General features: G+C 50.4%; 1 protein-coding gene across 2 annotated transcripts in view; it reads left to right on the top strand.

Annotated features, from left to right (window-relative positions):
- The window catches only part of SLC24A3 (solute carrier family 24 member 3), a 117,663-nt gene that overhangs the window by 58,593 nt on the left and 39,976 nt on the right, over nucleotides 1–19,094 (top strand). For both annotated transcript variants that reach the window (XM_039569973.1, XM_039569972.1), the window contains exons 4-6: nucleotides 6,591–6,665; nucleotides 9,812–9,896; nucleotides 11,723–11,826. In XM_039569973.1, the coding sequence (XP_039425907.1) occupies nucleotides 6,600–6,665; nucleotides 9,812–9,896; nucleotides 11,723–11,826 (255 nt within the window). In that variant the 5' untranslated portion in view covers nucleotides 6,591–6,599. The remainder of the gene's footprint in view (nucleotides 1–6,590; nucleotides 6,666–9,811; nucleotides 9,897–11,722; nucleotides 11,827–19,094) is intronic.

The raw sequence follows: 19,094 nt of genomic DNA, 5'->3' as shown, positions 1-19,094 counted from the left end.
TCAGCTTCTTCTCTTCTAACAAGGCAGCTCCCTCGATCCGTCAGTGCCCCATCATTCTCCGTAGCAGTTTTGTGGACTTAGGAAGATTTACTGGCCACTCTTTGTCTCGTGGTCCCTGAGGTGCAGGACCTGGCCAGATTCAGCCCCTCGAGCACTGGGGTAGCTGGGGACAACCTCTTGCCAAAGAAGAAAGTGATACTCAGAGAAAACAGACAGCTGTCAGCATTTAGCACCCTGCCTCTAGTCTGGGTTGGAAGGGGTGGTCTTCGTACGGGGGTGATGAGCCTCCAGTTCTGTTTTGTACCTCCTGGAAATAGTTGCCAAACGTGTGATGAAATCAGACCATAAGTAGAAATGCACTTTTTGGGGAAAAAAGGATACAGACGCAGTTTCATTGTCTCCACCGAGGTTTTCCTCATGGGTTTGAGGAAACTGGGCTGTAAAAGGGGCTCTATAATCATAGGGAGAACAATGCAGTGATGATTAGAGGTCATCATCGTGCTTCTCATGTTAGTAACCTCCCCTTAAACAGTTTCTGTTCATTTCAGTAAAAATGTTGTTCTTTCTCCCCTGCCCCTTTGCCCATCCTTTCATGTTTATTTCTGAAAGACATCAAGGCAAAGCTGGTTTACCAGAAGAAACGGGACAAAAGCTATCACTGGGACCTTGGGGGAGTGCAGGAGGCTTCCCAGGGCATCTTCTCCCCATTGTTTAATAAGAGGGAAAAGAGACCCAAGCAAATCTTCACAGTGGGGCTGTGTGAATTACTGAACACGATCTGATGCTTCACGAAGATGAAAGTTAATCCCTAGACACTTGAAAAATCTAGGAAAAAATGGGCAGTTCAGCAACAGTTTTAGGCCTGAACTGAAAATACTTTGGTTTGAAGAAAAAGTGGGCCACTGAGGGCCTATTACAGGTTGGAGTCACAGTGTTTAATTTCTCCTGGATACTTTTTCAGAGCTCATCAGCTGACTGCTTCACTGCCGTTCATTATCTCCATGTCCCCTCTGAGAAGAGGCTGAGCTGCTACAGACAGTAACTGCCCACTAAGTCACCGGTTTGGGATGTTCAATTTGGAGGGTCCAGGGTCTGCATTTTAAGTCTGGTGCTGTTCCTGCAGCCTGGGAGCTCCCCAGCACCTGAGGGCTTCTTTTTGCAATCTTAACATTGCCGTTTGTAGAATCATAGACTGGGCTGGATTGGAAGGAACCTTAAACGTTACCCAATTCCAGCTCCCCTGCCATGGGCAGGGACGCCTTCCACTGTCCCAGGTTGCTCCAAGCCCCGTCCAACCTGGCCCTGGATGCTTTCAGGGATCCAGGGGCAGCCACAGGTTCTCTCAGCAGCCTGTGCCAGGGCCTCAGCACTCTCACAGGGAAGAATTTCTTCCTAATACCCCATCTACCCTTGCCCTCTGTCAGCGTGAGGCCATTCCCCCTTGTCCTGTCATTCCAGGCCCTTGTCAAAGTCCCTCTGCAGCTCTCTTGCAGTCCCTGTGGGTACTGGAAGGCTGTGTAGTTGTTCTCTTAGCCTTTTCCTGGTTTTCAGTTTGTTCCAGCTGATGTTCCCACGTGGACCTTCAGCCCTGCCGTGCTCAGGGACGTTGGCACCCGTTACCCCCTCGAGACGGGAGGGAAATGGCTTTGCTGAGAAATTCCCAAGGTTTTAGCTGACAGCTGAGAATGGGGGGTTTGGGCTTCTGCAATATTCCGGCGTTTCTGACGGCACAGCATTGCTTCCCCTTTTCCCAGCTTTCTCCAGCAAATCTGGAGTGTGGTACTGGGATATGTTGGGTTGCCAGCACGAGGAGCCTGTGCATGGTCAGAGTTGAGCCTGTCCCTGGGCAGAGCTGGGCCCTCCACGCTGAGCAGGGTGGAGGAGCAGTGTCTGTGCTCAGCCATCCCTCCTGCTCCTGGCTGGCCACTGCTTCCTGTAGCCATGGGAACGGGGGCTCTGACAGGCACCTGCCTCCCTCCTGTGAAGCGCTCGGGAAATGTAGGTCGCCCTGGACAGATCCTGTCTCTGTCTATTTCTGCATCGGGTCAATGCCCAGACACATCTCATTTCTGCAGCACAGAGCTGTCTCCTCGCGGGGCGATTTCTCCGGTGCCCTGGCCATCCGTGCTGATACTGTGTGACTGCTGCCGGGCACATGGTGGTACGCAGGCTGCTGGCCAGTGCAAACCCGGGCTCTGTGGCTTCCTGCTTTGCTTGGGGTTGTTTAATTTCCCTGCAACAATGGAGTTTCAGGTGGGTTTGTAATGCAGGCAGAGTTGAGGAAAGCCCCATGCTTGGTTAAAGTGGTTTCAGGGGTGGCCCCTTGCTGGTCCTACTCTCCCCCCAGGGCAGGGGGTCTGTGGGGCAGCAGCAGGGACAGTCACCTCGGCCTTTCCCAGCCCCCAGGAAGAAGGCAGGGCTGTGGGGATGGTTGCTCCTGCAGCGTTATGCTCTCTTGTGAAAAGCTTCTTTAGCTCAGTAAAGCGAGTCTAAGTTCGAGTATGAAGACTGCCATGGGAAGCTCAAAGGACTGCTGGACAAAGATGAAAAATGGCAGTTTCTGTCCTGTGCAGTGGAGCAGGTATTTTGAGTAAGATACTTAATCGCCTTTGATGCATGTTTGTTTGTTAGAATCATCATTTTAAAATCGGTCCTAATGTAGTACTTAATTTGGCATTTATAATCCTTTTATGCAGGGCCATTGCATTTTCCTAATTTTTTAATGCCCTTCGGGGGAGGAGGACTGAGTGTCTTTTAAGTGTGTTGCCTGGCTAAAGACTCCCACATCATCACTTGGAGTGATGCTGGGGCTGAGACTCGTTTTGTGTGTTGTGTCCTCCACGTTGTGCTCTGCTGCCATTGCACAGGCTGTGCTCTGTGTCCCCCAACCACTTCCTTTATTCCCAGTGGCAGCTTCAGGTGGAGCAGGCTTCAGTCCGTGCTGCCCTGCTCCTTCCCGGAGCTGCTGCTGCTCCCACGGTGCCTGCGAGGACAGGGGGAGTGTGTGCTGACGGAAAAATCTGTGGGGCTCCGTGGTGGAGTCTCAGGATGACTTCGGTGGGAGACGATACCTCCTCATCGGCTGCTGAGTGTCTCAGCCATGTGCTGTTGGCCTTCTCCTCATGGGATGTGCCGTGCAGACTGGCCTCCCTGATGCTGCTGCCTTCCTTCCTCTTGCATAAAATAACCCCCACTGGTCACCGGTCTCTTTCCGAGTCTGGCTTGACATTAAATTAAATGTTTTGGTTGTGTTCCTGCTGGCCCAAACTCTAAATATTGCTTTGTTTTGCCTGTTTAAAAAGCAAACAAACAAGAAAAACCCCACCAAAAAAACCCCAAAGAACTTCCAAGGAAGTAACAGTTACTGCCTCCATGTGTTCACTGACTGTGGGTAGCTTCCAGTGGTTTAGTGTGTGAACAAGGCTGGGGTTTAGCCAGATACTCCTTAGATTCTGATGCTTTACACTTCATTGCACTCCAGCCACTTGAATAAAATTAGGGAAGACTCACAGCCAAAACCAGCTTTGCAACAAGGTCGTTACAGTAAATGCTGGAGCGTACAGGTCAGCGTGGGCTCAGCCTGGTTGGTGCTCTCAGCCTGTTGTTAGCAATCATCCTGAGGAGTGCAGGAGGTTTGGCTCTGTGCTTCCAGCTCCTGCAGCAGGGTGCCAGTCCCCACTGCTCCGGGGGGATGAGCAGGAGCCTGGCAGGGGCGGGCAGTTCCTTCCCATTTGTTTTTCCCTTCCTTACTCATTTCAGTGCCCTTGTTGCCTTTCGTCTTGTACCTGATCCTACTAATGAGAAGGCATGAGTGGACAAGAGCAAATTCCCTTGTTACCCTTGAAGGTTGTTGTTGCGCCATCTAAAAACCAGGACACCGTGAGATTCCACTTTAATACCTGCCCATGGGTGCTGGGAGGTGGAGATGCTTTGGCAGTCCTGCATGCACTGGAAGCAGTACAAACCCTCTCCTGGGATCATTTGAATGTGCATATAAAAATTCAGAGATGGAATTTTCTAAACTGAGAAACTGGTGGGCATCGTGCCCCTGGTGCCTCTGGTGAGCACTGCGGGGCTCGGCTTGGTCTGAGAGCACCCACAGATGGTGCACTGCACGTGTGCCGCGGGTGGGGGCAGCTGGGGTGAGCTGGTTGGGCTCTGGGACACGTGTTGCTGTGGTGGTTGTCTCCCCTCAGCCCCCCTTTCCGTGCCTGCCTCCAGGAGGTGCAGGAAGAAATGCCAGCAGCCCTGTGCTCCGTGGGTGTGGGTCGTGTCAAACGGAGAGGACACGCTCACTTTGCAGGGATGATGCTGATGGACAGATTAACGTTCTTGAGAGGCATTACTGTGTGTTTGGGCAGGACAGCGAGGGCACGACCCACTGCAGATTAATATGATTAGCAGATCAAAAATCCAGGCTGAAGTTAGGCAGCCACTGTCCCTTGTATTTCAGTGGAATTTGGCCACATAGCTCTCCGGGACCGCTTCTGATCCTTGTTCCTTTGATGCACAATGCCTGCCAGCCACTTGCTTCCTTTATCTCTGTTCATACAGTTGGTGTTGTTGTCAGCAGCTAGTGCTCCCTTTGCAGGATCAGGTTCTTTGCTGCGCCCGACAGAGTTGGAGATCTGGAATTTTGCTTACTCTTGTGGTCCTCAGGGCTGTTTTGCAGCGTAAGATTTTCAAAAAGCCTGAGTTACACTTACTGTGTTTATGAGGAGGGACAAAGGAGCAGAGAAGCTGTCCAAGTGGCATTCTAGCACCTGTTCCTCAAGATTGTGTCAAGTTCATTGGTTGTGAGGAAATTCCCATCTCTAATCCTGAAAAATATACACTTGAATTATTTTTGAGCTCAAAAGGCTTTCGTGGCTGAGATGCACAGTAATTACTGGCTTTTTGCAGCAAAGTTGTAATTCTGGCAAGTTAGAATCGGTGGTTTTGATGTGGTTGGGGGATTTAGACCTGTTTCTGGAAAATCAAAACAAGAACAAAAACCTGGAGGCCATTTTTATTGCTGCTTTCTCTCCAGAAAATAAATACTCCGGTCTCCTCTGCATCACCTGAGCCTCTGCAGGACTTCAACCACAATCAAAGCCAGAGGATCTGTTGGTGACGTGCTTGTAACTGGGATTCCCTAGGATTAAGACACTGTTTTTCTACAAATATTGGCCACTTCTCTCAGCTGTGGTTACTTACCGGAGCTGCACTGCTTGTAGAAGTAACTCTGTGCTGGTACTTGGCAGGTGTCCCCAAAAAGGCGGAGCTGTCTCTGAACCTTCTAGCAAGGCCGCTCCACTTGGACAGGGCCGGTTTGCGCACGGCTGCTGCAGCGCGCCGTGTCCCAGGCGGGTGCTGAGACCAACCTCTCTCTCTGCACGCCCAGAATTTGGGCACCTCTGTGGCCGTGTGTGCTGCAGCAGGAACCTGCCAAAGGGAGGGAGTGAGAGCCAGGATGGAGGGCAGAGCTCTGGCAGCACGTGTGGGCAGGTCGTTCCCGGCTGCCGCGGGATGCGGTGCTGGGAGCACCACAGAGCCCGGCGCTGCCCGGCCGGTGGGTCCCCAGAGAGTGCAGTCCTGCTTCTCTCCCCCTTCCCTGCTGCCCCTTGGCTTTAGAGCTTTGCTGGGCTCTGCAGGGCCACTCTGCTCCCCGCAGCGTGTCCTGCCCTTGCTCCTCTGCCTCTCCGCATTCCCGGCTCCGTTCCTTTCCTGCAGGCCTGTTTGTGTGAGCGGGTGCCGGAGCAGCCTGTGCGGCCTCAGGGCTGTGCTCTGCCGGTACCTGGCATGCTTTTCCCCTGGTCTTCCCCTATGCCAATGGGTGTTTTCCTGTCCGGTGGCGGTCTGTGTGTTGAGGTGGGGAGTGAGATCCTTCCTTCCCTGGGGGCACTGTGGGCCAGGTTACGCTCCAGGGCTTTGCTGCATGGATGTGAGCCACACTGTGCCCTTTGCCTCTCGGGGCAGAGATCAGGCCCCCAGCACATTCTGTTTAACAGTACAGAAACATGGGTTAAATGCTTCTTGCGTGAAATTAAAGAGCTGGTTGGCTCGGTGTCCTTTCGAATCTTGTGTTCCCCCTTGGTTTCATTTGTTCCTATGTGAAGTTCAGCAGGATGTACCACTGGGACCCAGGTGACATGGTGGGGCACTTCAGTGGAAGAAAACAAGCTCCTTTCCCCTTTGTCAGAACACTGGATTTCACAAATTACCCCTCCAGGGTTTAGATTTTCACAGAAGACAATTATTAAAACGCCTTGCACTGCACAACGGGGAGAAAAAAAAGAAGGCAAAAATACTTCAATGTGGATTAGCAATGTCCAGAGAATTTAAAAAAAAAACCCAAAAAAACCAGAAAAACCCCAGTCTTTACAGTGAAGATAAAATGTTGGCAGCTTTTGATAGTTTGTAAGAACTTTTGGATAAATACTTCCTGGTCTTTCAGTTAAATCCCAGACAGCTCTATGAATTCATCTCAACGAGAGCGTTTTATTTTCTTGACGAGTCTATGCCAAATCAACCCTGAGTTGTGTTGGGATGCTGCTGTTCAGTTCTGTGTGACGGTCTCCAGACTCAGCCTTTTCTCTTCTCCACTGCAGGCTGTGTACATGTTCTACGCGCTGGCAATTGTCTGCGATGACTTCTTCGTCCCTTCGCTGGAAAAGATCTGCGAAGTAAGTGTTAGATGTTCCTTCCTCGTGTGCTGCTTCCACAGCAGTTCTGGGGAGCCTCAGGGTGTGGTGATGGTGCATTTACTGTTGTCCTGCAGTGTTGCTCGTGCTGCTTGTCTCGTTGCTCAACATGATGTGTGTGCGTTGACTCAGCCCCCTGTCCTCCCTCGCAGGACAGGCTCTCCAGGTGCTCTGAGTGTTCACACTGTGGTGGTTGCTGTTGCCTCTCGTTTGTATGCCTTTGCAGATGTTTCTTCAGAAACACCAGGCCCTAGCCTTAGCTGACACAAATGGAAATCTGGTGATTTACCCCAGTAGAGATGGCGGATCTTGTACCTTGCCCTCCAAGTCATGTCTGTCATACCTTCTGTTGTGTGGGCGTAAGTTGTAAAGCAGCAGGGACAGCTAGGTCGGCTGTAAAGAAGCTTGCGAATGCTTCCAGCATTTGCAAGGGACTCTGTTTCTCTGGGAAGGTTGGGATGCCTAAATTTTAGAAGACAAGGAGTACATTGCAGCCTAAATCAGCTCAGGCAGCTACAGAGCGAACACAGAGCGCGTGCCCAGAGTTACTGCGAGCCATATCTGCTGTCAGTTCCAGGCAGTGAAATCTTTGTGTGTGGAAAGTATGGTTTGGTCTTGGCGGTGAGAGGTCTGTGTCAGTTGTAGGAGACGCCTGCCCCTGTGCCTGGGGATGAGTGTCACCCGTCAGGGTGTGGGCTGTGCTGGCCCTGGGAGAGGTGTGGAAGTTGGCAGGACAGGTCATTTGTGCTGACAGCTCTGATGGAAGCCATCTCTAAACTAACCTGACGTTTGTAGTTCAGCACCCTGCTCTGTGGGCCTTCTTTGCATCATCAAGGAAAAAAGTCCCCAGGAGATTCCACTGTTTTGGTGCTTAAGTATGGTGGTAACTGAAGGGTAACAACACGAGGCAGGAACTTCTGGCCTGCAAAGTTGCTGCACCCTCTGGGGCTGAATCTGGAGACCCCCCCACCGCGAGGTTCAGGAGAGGGAACATTGGTGCGGATGTGGGGATAGGAGATGCCGGGTACGTAGACATGCTGAGCTCTTTAATCTCCCCTCTCCCAGGCGAGTGAACCTCACTGGGAAATGTGGCTCTAGAAGCTGGCTCAGGTGAGTGCCTGTAGATGAACAAAACCTGAGCTGAGTGAGCAGTGTCCAGGACAGGCTGGTGTTTTGGGATGCTGTTAATACGCCCAAGGGCAAGCCAGCCACCCAGAGGGAGGCAGGGAGACAGGAGATGGAGGGAGATTGTTGTTTCTCTTGACTGAGCACTGATGGTTAAATACCGCCCATGAGTGTGTTTTGATTGAGCCTCACTCATGGCCCAGAGGCCTGACCTGGGTCTGTGGAGCACTGGCTCCTGTTACAGTTCCGCCAGGGGCTCTGAGTGGCCGTGGACAAGCTCCATCGCTTCCCTGAACCTCTGTTTCCTGCACTGCTCAGTGGAAACGTTATCCTTGACTGTGTTTACAAATGACAATAGGAAGCACTGGGCATAGTGTTAACAGTTCCTAATTTCACTGGTGGTAAACTTCATAGTCACAAGCAGGGGACTCGCAGGCTGCAGAGGTCCCTCTTTCACGGTCATTAACTCTTCTGCACATGCAGGATTTGTGTGTCTCTACCTGCGCCAGAAGTTGGTTAAACAAGTGCCAGCCTTACGGTGCCATTTGTTCTTCCCACAAATTCTTGGATGTGCTTGAGTTTGGACATACATCTGATGCCTAAAAAGCAGACACCCTCCCTTGTGTGATTTGCTGCAGTATTTGCAAGCCCCTGGGCCCTAGAAGGCAGTTTTTGCTTGCCCAGATCTTTGCTTTTTTTGGTTATTTGTTGTCTTCTCACAACAATTCCTCATGTGCCCTAGTGGTTCTGAACCATTCTGTTATCCAGCACCACCGGTAAGATGACAGTAACAATTTTCATTCAGCCGTGTGTAAAAGAGAAGGCTCAGCGATTGAACACCAGATCTGGAGTACTTGTATTGGGAAGTTACTGTCCAGGAAAAAGGTGCTGTGTCATTGGAGATTATCAAAATGGGTCATAGAAACGGATCAGACCTGAACTGTTCTATTGCTCCTGCTTGACTCTCTCCCAGAAAGGTGTGGTCAGTGGATAGAGTTACCCTCCCTTAGGGGCCGGGAATATCTGTCGTGGAATCTTCAGAAAAGGCTGCTGTGAGGACTTCTGCACTCTTGTCTCTGTGCAAAGGTGCTTTGGCAAGGATGAAGCAGCAGAGGAGCCCTGAAGTGTTGCAGGGGAACGGGGACAGAGGGAGGTTTCCTGTGTCCTGACAGGCTGGGGGGGCTGCCTCAAAAGCCAGCGCTGCCAGGGATACTTCCAACCACCCTGGACTGCCTTCCCCATGCTCCTGGCTGCCTCTCCTGTGCTCCCACAGTGGCAGCTGCTGCCTTGGTGTAGTAACAGCCGAGGAGTGGTGGCCGTGTGCAGGAGCCGATTGTTGCTCCCCTTCAACAGGGGAGGGTGCCTTGTGGCATCTGCTGAGCAGCAGCCGGTGCAGATGGAGCAGTGGGAGTGCAGACAACATATAGGGTGTAATTAACCAAGGAAATCTTTGGAAGCAGCATGTGCTGATGAAGTTTGCATAGAACAGTGGGTGCTTTCCCTTCCAGAAGCCCCCGTATTTTAGACAGTCCCTGGGTACTGCTGAGGGACAGGTACAGGAGGTTAAGTGATGTAGCCCAGGAGAAAGGGGGGTGAGGAGAGGGTAAATGTCCAAGGCGCAAGTAGTACCAGGGGAGGTGGCTGGGGGTGCACCAAGCCTGAGCCCCAGCCCTGCCGTTTATGGGCCAAAGGGCAAGAGAGAAGGGGTGTGTGTGTTGCTGGGGTCGTGGAGCAGACAGACCTGTGAGTGGTGAAGCTGCCTTCCTGTTGTGTGGAGTGCTGACCTTCCCCTCCTCTCTAGAGGTGTCACTGGCATAACCTGCCCTCTCTGCCAGGCCGTGCTGACTTCAGTAGCCAGTGCCCGTGGTGGCTTTTCCCCTACACTTGACCTTTGTTTACGCTAAACTTTACAGGTATCCGCTCTCAGCAGGAAGTTTAACGTTGGGAGTGGGATTCCTTCAGCTGCTCAGTGTGGTAATCAGTGACTCTGTGCTTCTCTGCAGCGCTTGCATCTTAGTGAAGATGTGGCTGGGGCGACTTTCATGGCAGCAGGAAGCTCCGCTCCCGAGCTGTTCACATCTGTCATAGGTAAGGAGCCTGCTGCTGCTGCTGCTTCCCAAAACCTGCACGTTTCCCTGGCTGTTTTCAGAGCTGAAATGGGATTGCTGCATGCCTGCAAGGTTTCTTATAATCCTTCCTGGGCACACATGGGACGGACTGTGGGGAGTCCTCACCAGGTGAAGTGACTCTGAGAGCGCCATTATCTCCCAGCAGGGCTTGGATGTGACCCTGCCGAGCCAGGACCAGTGGGCACCTCACTGTAGCTGCCCATTAGCCAGGCTGCACCTACAGCCTTATCCTCTCCTGTCTGCTTTCCTACCCCATCTGCCACGCCAGCTCCAGGGCACACTGGGAAAGAATTTCCTCCAGCCTCCTGGGTTGGTACCCTGACACACTGTTCATGTCCTCAGCAGCAGGTTCTCTGCCATCTCCTCCCCTCTGGTTAGTCTTCCAACACCACTTTTCCCTGGAAAAGCCAGAGTGGGGAGGAGAGGAGGATTTGAAGTGCTTTGTCACAGCAACAAGTTGGTCAGAGCATCACACTTCCAAAGTGACTCTCTGCTTATGGGAAGCGCAATGAAGGGATTCAGCAGTCCCTAAGTGTGCAAAACCCAGGAAACTCTCATGGTGCTCCCACAGCTGTGAGGGGAGGGGGGGGCTGCAGGCAGCATTACAGAGTGATGCTGTAGCTAAGCACAAGGGTGAAGTGTTCCTGCAGTTTGACTCACCCACATCTCTGTTGGCAGGGGATCATCAGGGCAGCAGCTGGGAGGGCACAGAGGGCTCTCCATCACCAAGCAGAATTAGTTCTCAGCTCAGATACTCTCTCTAGACACTTGTCTTTCAGTCACGGCTGCCAGATGCAGAGCACGAGTTAATTTGTGCAAAGCTGTGTGCTCTGCGGAGAGGTCTGATTACACAAGCAGAGCCGTAACATTTGGGAACTTAAACTGGACCAAGTTGGGGTTGTCTTTCATTTAAGGGTAGTGCAGGATGATAATAAAACCAGGTTCCTTCAGGCGACTTAGAGAAGCCCAGCTGGTCATCAGATCATTTTCCTGCTGTGGTGTAACCCGGGTCACTTGGTGAGTGCTTCTGTGTTTCTGAGGAAAAGATGAAGTTGGAAAAAATATGTAAACTGCAGGTAAATACTGTTGGAACCTTAAAAGCAAGTGGTGAATTTGAACAGACTGACACCAGCTAGCAGGTAGACGGAGTGTTATTTTTAGGCTGGCTTACTAAGGAAAGGGTTTTGTGCAGCACCGTGATGCGTGTGTCTGTCGGTTCATCTCCCTCACCATTATCCTCATTGGCCAATTTTAACCAAATTTGACAGAAGAGCTCTGAAAAAAGCTTGTAACTTAGCCCCATAACTCATCCTGAGAGGCATCACTCAGCTTGTGAGTAGCTGTGATGGCCAGACAGCTCTGAACCGTCTCTGGCTTCTGCTGAAGCTTCATCCCTCCTGAAACCTCTTGGGGTGGGGATATGAGAAGGAGTAGAGCACTGGCCAAGGAATGTCTTATGGGAGACAGTTTCCTGCAGATTTATATCCAGCCAGCTGCTCTCACGAGCTTGCAGTGTTCTGTGGTGTGTACTGCTGTAATGTCAGGTCACAAGACCAGGAAGTTAGTAACTTAGATGGGTCTGAGGTACTTGGTTCCCATCATACAACCCATCCAGGTCCCCTCAGAAAGCAAGTCTCTGCAGTTTGCACCATGAAATGTGAGAAAAAGTGGCAGAACTGGTACCTGCCTTTAGATTCATTAGTGGGGTGTGAGGTCTGCAATTTTATGCGAAAATACAATCTGCTCTTTCCCATTTACATGGCTTCTCTTGAACGTATTTTTCAGGTGTTTTTATCACAAAAGGAGATGTAGGCGTTGGAACCATCGTGGGCTCGGCTGTATTCAACATCCTCTGTATTATTGGCGTGTGTGGGCTTTTTGCAGGACAGGTGAGAGCTTTTAATGAGTCCTTACAGTTCTTGCTTTGCCCTGTGCCTTGGCTGTACTGCAAAATCAGATGCCAGGTTCACAACCTTGCCACAAATTTCTCTGGTTTCGTTGTTTTTAATAGGGCCCGGCGCTGTTCCTCCCGCTTTTTTGAAATGAAAAGCAGAGCAGCAAACGTCAGCTCGGGCATTTTGAGGTGCCCAAGGTGTGTGGGTGGGCAGAGGAATAAAACGCTGGTTGTTTGCTCCCAGTGTAGTTTGTGACTGTTCTCCAGCGTGTCAAACCGCTTACGACAACACGAGCTATTCATCTGAAATTAAAGTAATTAGGTTGTAAGATCTGAGCTGCTGTCTGAATTGCAGACATGATTGACTGTATAATTAAACACCTGAATCTGCATTTACCTTCGCACTTGCCAACGTGCCAGGTATTTTTACAATCTCATAAACGTTCTTTGACGTGTTACCGTGCAGACTTACTTGTAAAGAGGAGAAGCGGGGTCATGTTCCCAACACAGGGCAGTGGAAGAAGAACTGAGGAGAAGAGACCTGGGTCAGTCTGGGAAAGCATGCAGAGAGAGGGGGCTTTCCTTGTGATCCAGTTCTGTTTTCATTAGCCGTGAACTTCTACAGGCTGACAGGGAACATTTTCAGTGTGAGGGGGCCTTGGGATAAGGTCACAGCAGCGCCTTTTAACCAACCACGTGTCCTCATTTGCACGGAACATGCAGCTGGCAGCTGCAGATGCTCGATGTGTCAGTGGTTCTGCTGCAGCTCTGTACTATGAAAACCCAGTTAATTGAGGTAAATTTTTAATGACCGAAGCCTTCCCAAGGGCATGAGGCTGTGTTCCCCAGAGGTGTTCTCCTGTCATCAACAGGACTTCCTTCTCAGGATGCTTTTTTCATGCAAATGAAGGTGATTAGCATGTGTCTAGCATGGTGGCAGAGGAGCCAGCTCTGATTTTTACTCTCCACAGTATTTGATTGCATGCCTCAAACCTGCTAAAAAAATGGCCACAAACCACAGCTTTTGGTGGAAAAGGCCTGCTAGAGTTCGGGGCTTGACAGAGAAGGTCAGTCTTCTCGAGAGGCCTTTTACAGGTGGGAGATCCTTGTTTCAGAAGGATGCAACACAACCAAAATGCTCTTGTAAACGCCTTCAGCCTTCCAGCCGTGGTAGCTTTCAGAAGTTCAAGTCATCCTAAGCACAGTCTGCGTGTCTCTTTCAAGCCAAGAGTTGAGATTTTGACTGCTTTGCCCCATCTTTGTTTTCCTTGACTCTGCTGGTGATTTGTGGGTGGTTTTGTCAAGTCACATAACCTCTGTTTGCTGCAGTTTAACCCTCAGAGGGTGAGTGAGCACTGGAATGGCTGGTGTCACCATGTGGAATTGTGATTTTAGTGAGCAAGTAAGAAATCTCAGTGTCAATAGTTCCAATGTTTTAGATAAAACTCTGGATCAGTTCGTGCTTTTCATTGTTTCCCACTCCCAACCTTTCACCAGAAAGTCATTCCCTTTTAGTGGTGTGATTCATCATTTGTTTTGTGTTAGTATGAATAGTAATTGGTTCTATTACCAACAATGTCTCTACAGAGGCACTCACATAGGTGGTAAATTTGGTTGTTGGTGAGATTTCTGTCCTGCTGGGGACCTGCATCTCAGTATTTAGTTGCCAGGTGAGCCTGGGGGCTGGTTGTTGATCAAAGCTGCTTGCTGTGCTCCAGGATGGGTTTTTTTGGGCTCAGACCTGTGGAGTGAGCAGCTGGAGCCCTCAGATTTTCAGATGTATTGCCTGTGGGCTGGGAATCCCAGAGCTCAGACCTGCAGGGGCCTTTTGCTGCATTTCCAGCAGCACTCTTTTAGAAAGCCTTCTTTTGGTTTGGTTTTTTGGTTGTTTTTTTTTTGTTTTTTTTTTTTTTTTTTTTTTTTTTTTTTTTTTTTTGACTGGTAAGCAGTTGAATTGTAAAATATGGACCAGCTCTCTCCAGGATATGTTTTATTTTTAAATCAGGTTGTGGTTTGCATGTGCCTGTGTTGGATGTATTGTTCTTTGGCTTAAGAAAATACTGGGTTTGGTTACATGCACCTTGTTTAGAAAAAGAAACAGATGTGCAGCCCCAAAAAGCTGGTATGCATTTGCTTGAGCACCAGCCCTAATTGTTGATTCTTTCAAGCCTTTCACTGGCTGTACGTGCACACTTTTCAGAATAAATCAGAATAAGCGTCCCACTGCTGGAACAGGAGAAGGGAAGCGTGCCCACGCCTCTGTACAACACTGCACACCTAAAAAAGGCATTAAAAGAGCATTGTGAGGGTTGAAAGTCAAACGCTGAAAAGTTAGAAAATAGCAGTGTTAGGGCTCCCTGCGCACCCTTAATTTGCCCCCCCGGTGCGTGTGCATTGTTATCCAGGCTTTAATTGTGGGGTCCCTTGCCGGGTTCTCCACAGGCTCCCTGCCTCCCTCTGCACACAGAATGAACTTTGCTCACTTAATGAGCAGCTACTCAGGATTTTGTTTTCTCTTATTGTTCGCTCTGTGCCCTTCTGCCTTATTTACCAGGCTCTATTCAAGCCCTGTTCCAGAGGCAGAGTTATTAGCTTCCTCTTGAGTTTCTGCCGATCCCATCGCTATTGTAGCTGAGCAGTTGATGAGCAGTTAATTAAATTTCCCCAAAGCTCTGTGAGACGAAGCGATGTTTTAAAGATGGGGAAACAAAGCACAGAGAGATTAAATAAAAAAGAATAACTTGTCATTTTAGGGGCCAATTAGAGCTGGCACAGGCCTGCTCTTTCCCCTGGTGCATAGCATTCTGTGGCATGCTCGCAGGTCCTGGCTCCAGGTGCTGCTCCCGTTGCTCCGCAGGGGTTTCCTTGCTGCACTGGCCTTGGTTTGAGTGGCCATGTCAGTCTCCACACAGCCCAGCTCTCCTCAGGAGCATTCAGCCCCTTTAGCCATATGAGCCCCTCTTCTCCTCACTCCCACTCGTGGTCCACGTTCCACAGGGCGCCGCACAGAATGCTTCCGTCCTGAGCCCTGCCCTCATCCCTAGGGCTGTTCTTGTCCAGAACCAAGCAAGTGACTTAACTGCATCTCCTAACATTTAGTGGTTGCTTTTGCCAGTGGGGTGGTGTTCCTTCTAGTCACTCCCCCTCCTTCTTTTGAGGCTGGGTAGAAAAGATTTCAGCAGATTCTTCCCCTGGGTCATGTATCCACCCATAGCTGTCTTTTGAGCATCCAGCTTTCTTCCAGTGGTCTTGATCCTTTCTCCTCTCCCCACTCCTCCGCTCTATGTCTCCTTGGCTGGACCTCTCCTGGCTAATGTTACCCGTGCCAGGGAGGCACCTCTTGAGGTACAGGAGTCTGCTCTGCAGCCAGGGAAATCATATTTTCCGCTGTTTTCGTCTCCTCTAGAGATTTTGGGCTGGAGGGATTCAAAAGGCGACAGTGGATGCAGGCTGCCCGTGTGTTTGATGGCCAAATGAGAACCTTCCAGTAAAGGCTGGATTTTCTAAACCAGCATCCACACTCTGAAAATCAGAGCTTTCAAATATACCTTAAACTGGGCCTCTGCAGAAGCAGAACTTCTTCATGTCTGGTGTGTGTTGAGGTGTCTGACCAAGGCATGTTTGGACAGGGAGCTCAAGCTGTCCCTGCGGATGGTGAATGCAGGCCCTGTGCCTGTGGCAGTGAGCCTCAGAAGCTCTTCCTGCTTTCTTCTTGCAGCCTGTTGAAATATTCTGCATAGCACACACATCCAGGCAGTAGATGCAATTTTTAAGCTGTAGATGATCTCTGTATATGGAAATACGTTAGGAGCTGTCCTCGTTCCCCCACCTGCCTGTGCAGTGCAGGTTGGATGTGTCTGCAGCTGTTTCCTCCTCTGTCCACGCACCTGGGACACCAGCACGTCTCCCTGCAGGTAGGCAGCTGCTAAGGCACACAACCCAAATGTTTTTTAGCTGCTGTGTCTGCTTTGCTTCCTTCTGGCAAGGGGGGAACGAGGAGGTAAGAGAACACTGAGGGAGAAGGAAACAGCAACAGATGCAGCCCTTCAGACAGCAGTCCAGCAGCATTCACGGGGACACAGGCTGGATAGCAGCGAGGAGGCTGCTGTCTGCGCTGTGACGGATTGTGTCGGGCTTTTTCCATACTTGCAAGCCAGCTGGGTATGGGGAGCTTGACCTTAGCCTGGGGTCCCCTCCAGGCCTTGGTCACTCTGTCCTGTCTTCTCTCACGCTCATGTTTGTGCTTCACAAGCTCTCCCCTCCTTCCCCTGCCCTCTCACCGTCCTTGGCGGCAAGGACGCGGCATTCTCGGAAGCAGTCCTTGCTTAATTCAGCTCTCATTCAAGCCAGCACAAGCAGAGTTTGTTCAGTTTTGGACATTCCCCCATCCGGATTCGTCTTGTTTTTGCAGCTCTGCTGCTCTCTCCTCACCATCCTGTCCCACTCTGTCCTCTCCCAGCACTGACCCACAGCCTTTTGCAGCGTTGCAGAGGAGGATGGAGGGTGAGAAGTGCCTAAGTGGGAGCAGTATAACCATGAGTTGCAAGTCACTCTGGCATTATCCCATAATTTTGAATGTGCGTGGCTTGACTTGTTAATTAGTATTTGACTGCTGTGTTTGTCAGCTGAGTCCAAGTTTCTCTATTTTACCTTTCCCCAGACATAGACAGGCTTCTCTGGGTGGAGCAGGGGACCAGGAGTGCTGGGTTGTGCCACAGATGTTCTTCCAGTTACTTGTTCTGTCAAGGGTTCAGGTTGGTGGTGAGGCATTGTTCCTCAATATACTGGAGCAGAAAAGGGCTGGCTGGCTGACCTGTCTCCTTCTGTTCCGGTGGGATTCTTTTACCTCAGAAAGTAAACTAAATTCAGCAGGCTCTCCTCTGTCCAGGTCACAGAACACTTGTGCCAGTCGAGGCACCTCTCGGAGTTATCAGCTGCTGTTGGTTAATCTGTGGAAAACAGGCCTGAGAAATAGTGTTAGGCATATTGACGAGGACGCTAAACGGAGTTTAATAACCTGGTAGAACGTTTTCTAATGAAGCAACTGGGACTTCTGTAATCTTTTTTACCCCACTTCTGCCATTCAGCCAGCTTGCATGCCTCTTAATCTTTTAAGCTTCAATTTTACTCGCAACTCAGACTGCAGTCGTTACCGACTTTCAGTTTTATGATTGCATTCATGAGCTTTTTTATTTTCTTCTCCTCAACTGTGGAGGAGTTTTAAAAGGGAAGAGTTGGAATGCTGTTGCTTTTTTCTTCGTTGGTCTGTGACCATCGGTGGAAAACATGTAAAACTCTTGGGAAGCAGTTTAAGGAGAACTTAATGCCAGCTGCTGGGACTGTTCACTGCTCTCACAGCCCAAGGCACATTGGGGTTTGGTGCTGGCCTGATCTTTCACTGACGGGCTGTGTGGCAGACATGGGACAGACTAATAAGTCAGACTGAAGCAGTGCCAGAAGCCAAGGCTGTGGTCCTTGGGTACGTACCTAGAGCTGCTGGCGTGGCCGTGCTGTGTGAAAGCCCAGGTACAGGGAAAGCAGAGGGAGGATGCTGGCAGTGCCATTCTCGCTGTCCTGTGGAACATCAGGCGGTCTGTAAGGTGCTGAGACTGCAGCCGGGGCAGAGAGGTGTGGATGGAGTTTCAGGATAGAGAGGCACCCTTAATTCAGAGATGCATGCTGCCCAAGGCAATCAGAAGAGTTGCAAATGGATTCCTAACAGCATCAAACCAAGGCCACTTCCTAATTGCCACAAAACACCATCACCATTTGAGGTTAAGTTTTCTCTGTCAAAACTTACACACAGATCAATACTGTGGATGTGCCATTTGTAGGATTTTTTTCTCAGATCGTTTATAGTGTAAAAGCAAGGGAAATCACAAAATCTGTTTTTCACTTCCGACAAGGACTGGCCAGTCTGGAGAGACTGGGAGATGTTTACTCTGTGCACGCCTTCCTGTCTACAGCTGTCCTTGAATTCTGCTGTGGATCCTGTGGTCCAGCAGAGGCCTTGGGGTCCTGCTGCTTCAGCTCTGTGGGAATCTGAGCTAAAGAGACACTCTGGTCCAAATAACTCATGGATGATTATGACTACCAGTTGAGCAGGGAAATATTTTTGGCTTTGTCCTGAGGTTTGGAGAGTGTCCACTGTTTCCATTCTGAGAATGTCACAGAGACAGATTGCTGCGGCAGTGATGAAAATATCAAGAGAGGCTTAAAAAAGCAGACATTCTTAGGGAAGTAATGAGAATAGATGGAGCTGGTGCTCAGTGTACGGACTGGGAGCCAGAGTGACAACTGAGCTTTGCAGGGAATGGCAAGCCAGAGGTAAAATTAGGGGGCTGGTAATTGGAAGGAGGCTTTCATCACAGCAGCTCCCTTAGATCGCGGCTGCTTTAACTGTCTGAGAGAGACGGGTATTTTAAGTCCCAGATTGTTCTTTGGCCTGACCCTTGCTCGTATTTGGTGCTTTGCTGAAGCTGGGAGTGGTGGTCAGTATTGGTCAAAGCCTCAAGCAAGCCCTAATGCTGCATCGTGGGACCCTGGCATCTTTGGCCAAGATTATTATGGTCTGGAGACTGAGCTGGATACTCATAGTGTCCTGGGATATTCAGACATGACCATGGGGTATAGAGGGAGTGTCGCTTGGTCCAGGACATCCCGCTGTGCTGTCAGTCCCAGCACGGGGGCCTCTGGCCAATGCTGGCTGCCTGCTGGCTTTCCTGGGGCTCTGCACAGGCAGCAGTGGCTTTCTGTGCGGGAATCCGTCTAAAATATCTGCTGTGGCAGAACGGTTCGGGGGGGGTGGGACCAGGATTCCTACTGTGCTGGGAGATGGTGCCTCTGAGATCCTGTCGGACCTGCTTGGCTGATTCTCTGTCTGAATTACGGATGTGTCAAAGTGCCAGCAGGAACCCACCACCCTCCAAACCACACAAAGTCCTGCGTGTGTCTCCCAGGAAGGGTGCAGAGGCTCTGCAATGGCTTCTTGCTGACAGCCACAGACGGATCTGCGCCTAATTTAATGTAAAGATGAATATAAGTAAGGCACTGTCACACTCTCACATTAATCTGTGATGCTTCACTGATACCATGAGCAATGAGAGTGAGCAGGCAGGTGGCCGGGTCCTTGGAATTACCTGAGCTGAGCAAGGAGTTCTTAAAATAATCAGCTGCAAATTTTAAAGGCAGAGCTTGTGCCCCGTCAAGGGAAACAGAAGCCCTGAGAGACTGGTCTCTCTCAGGGCTGTCCTGAAATATCAG

The sequence above is a fragment of the Corvus cornix genome, chromosome 3 (assembly GCF_000738735.6).
Source record: "Corvus cornix cornix isolate S_Up_H32 chromosome 3, ASM73873v5, whole genome shotgun sequence".
In the NCBI taxonomy this organism is placed as follows: domain Eukaryota; kingdom Metazoa; phylum Chordata; class Aves; order Passeriformes; family Corvidae; genus Corvus; species Corvus cornix.
Note: the sequence above shows the minus strand (reverse complement) of the source record. Positions and strands in the feature narration are given on the sequence as shown.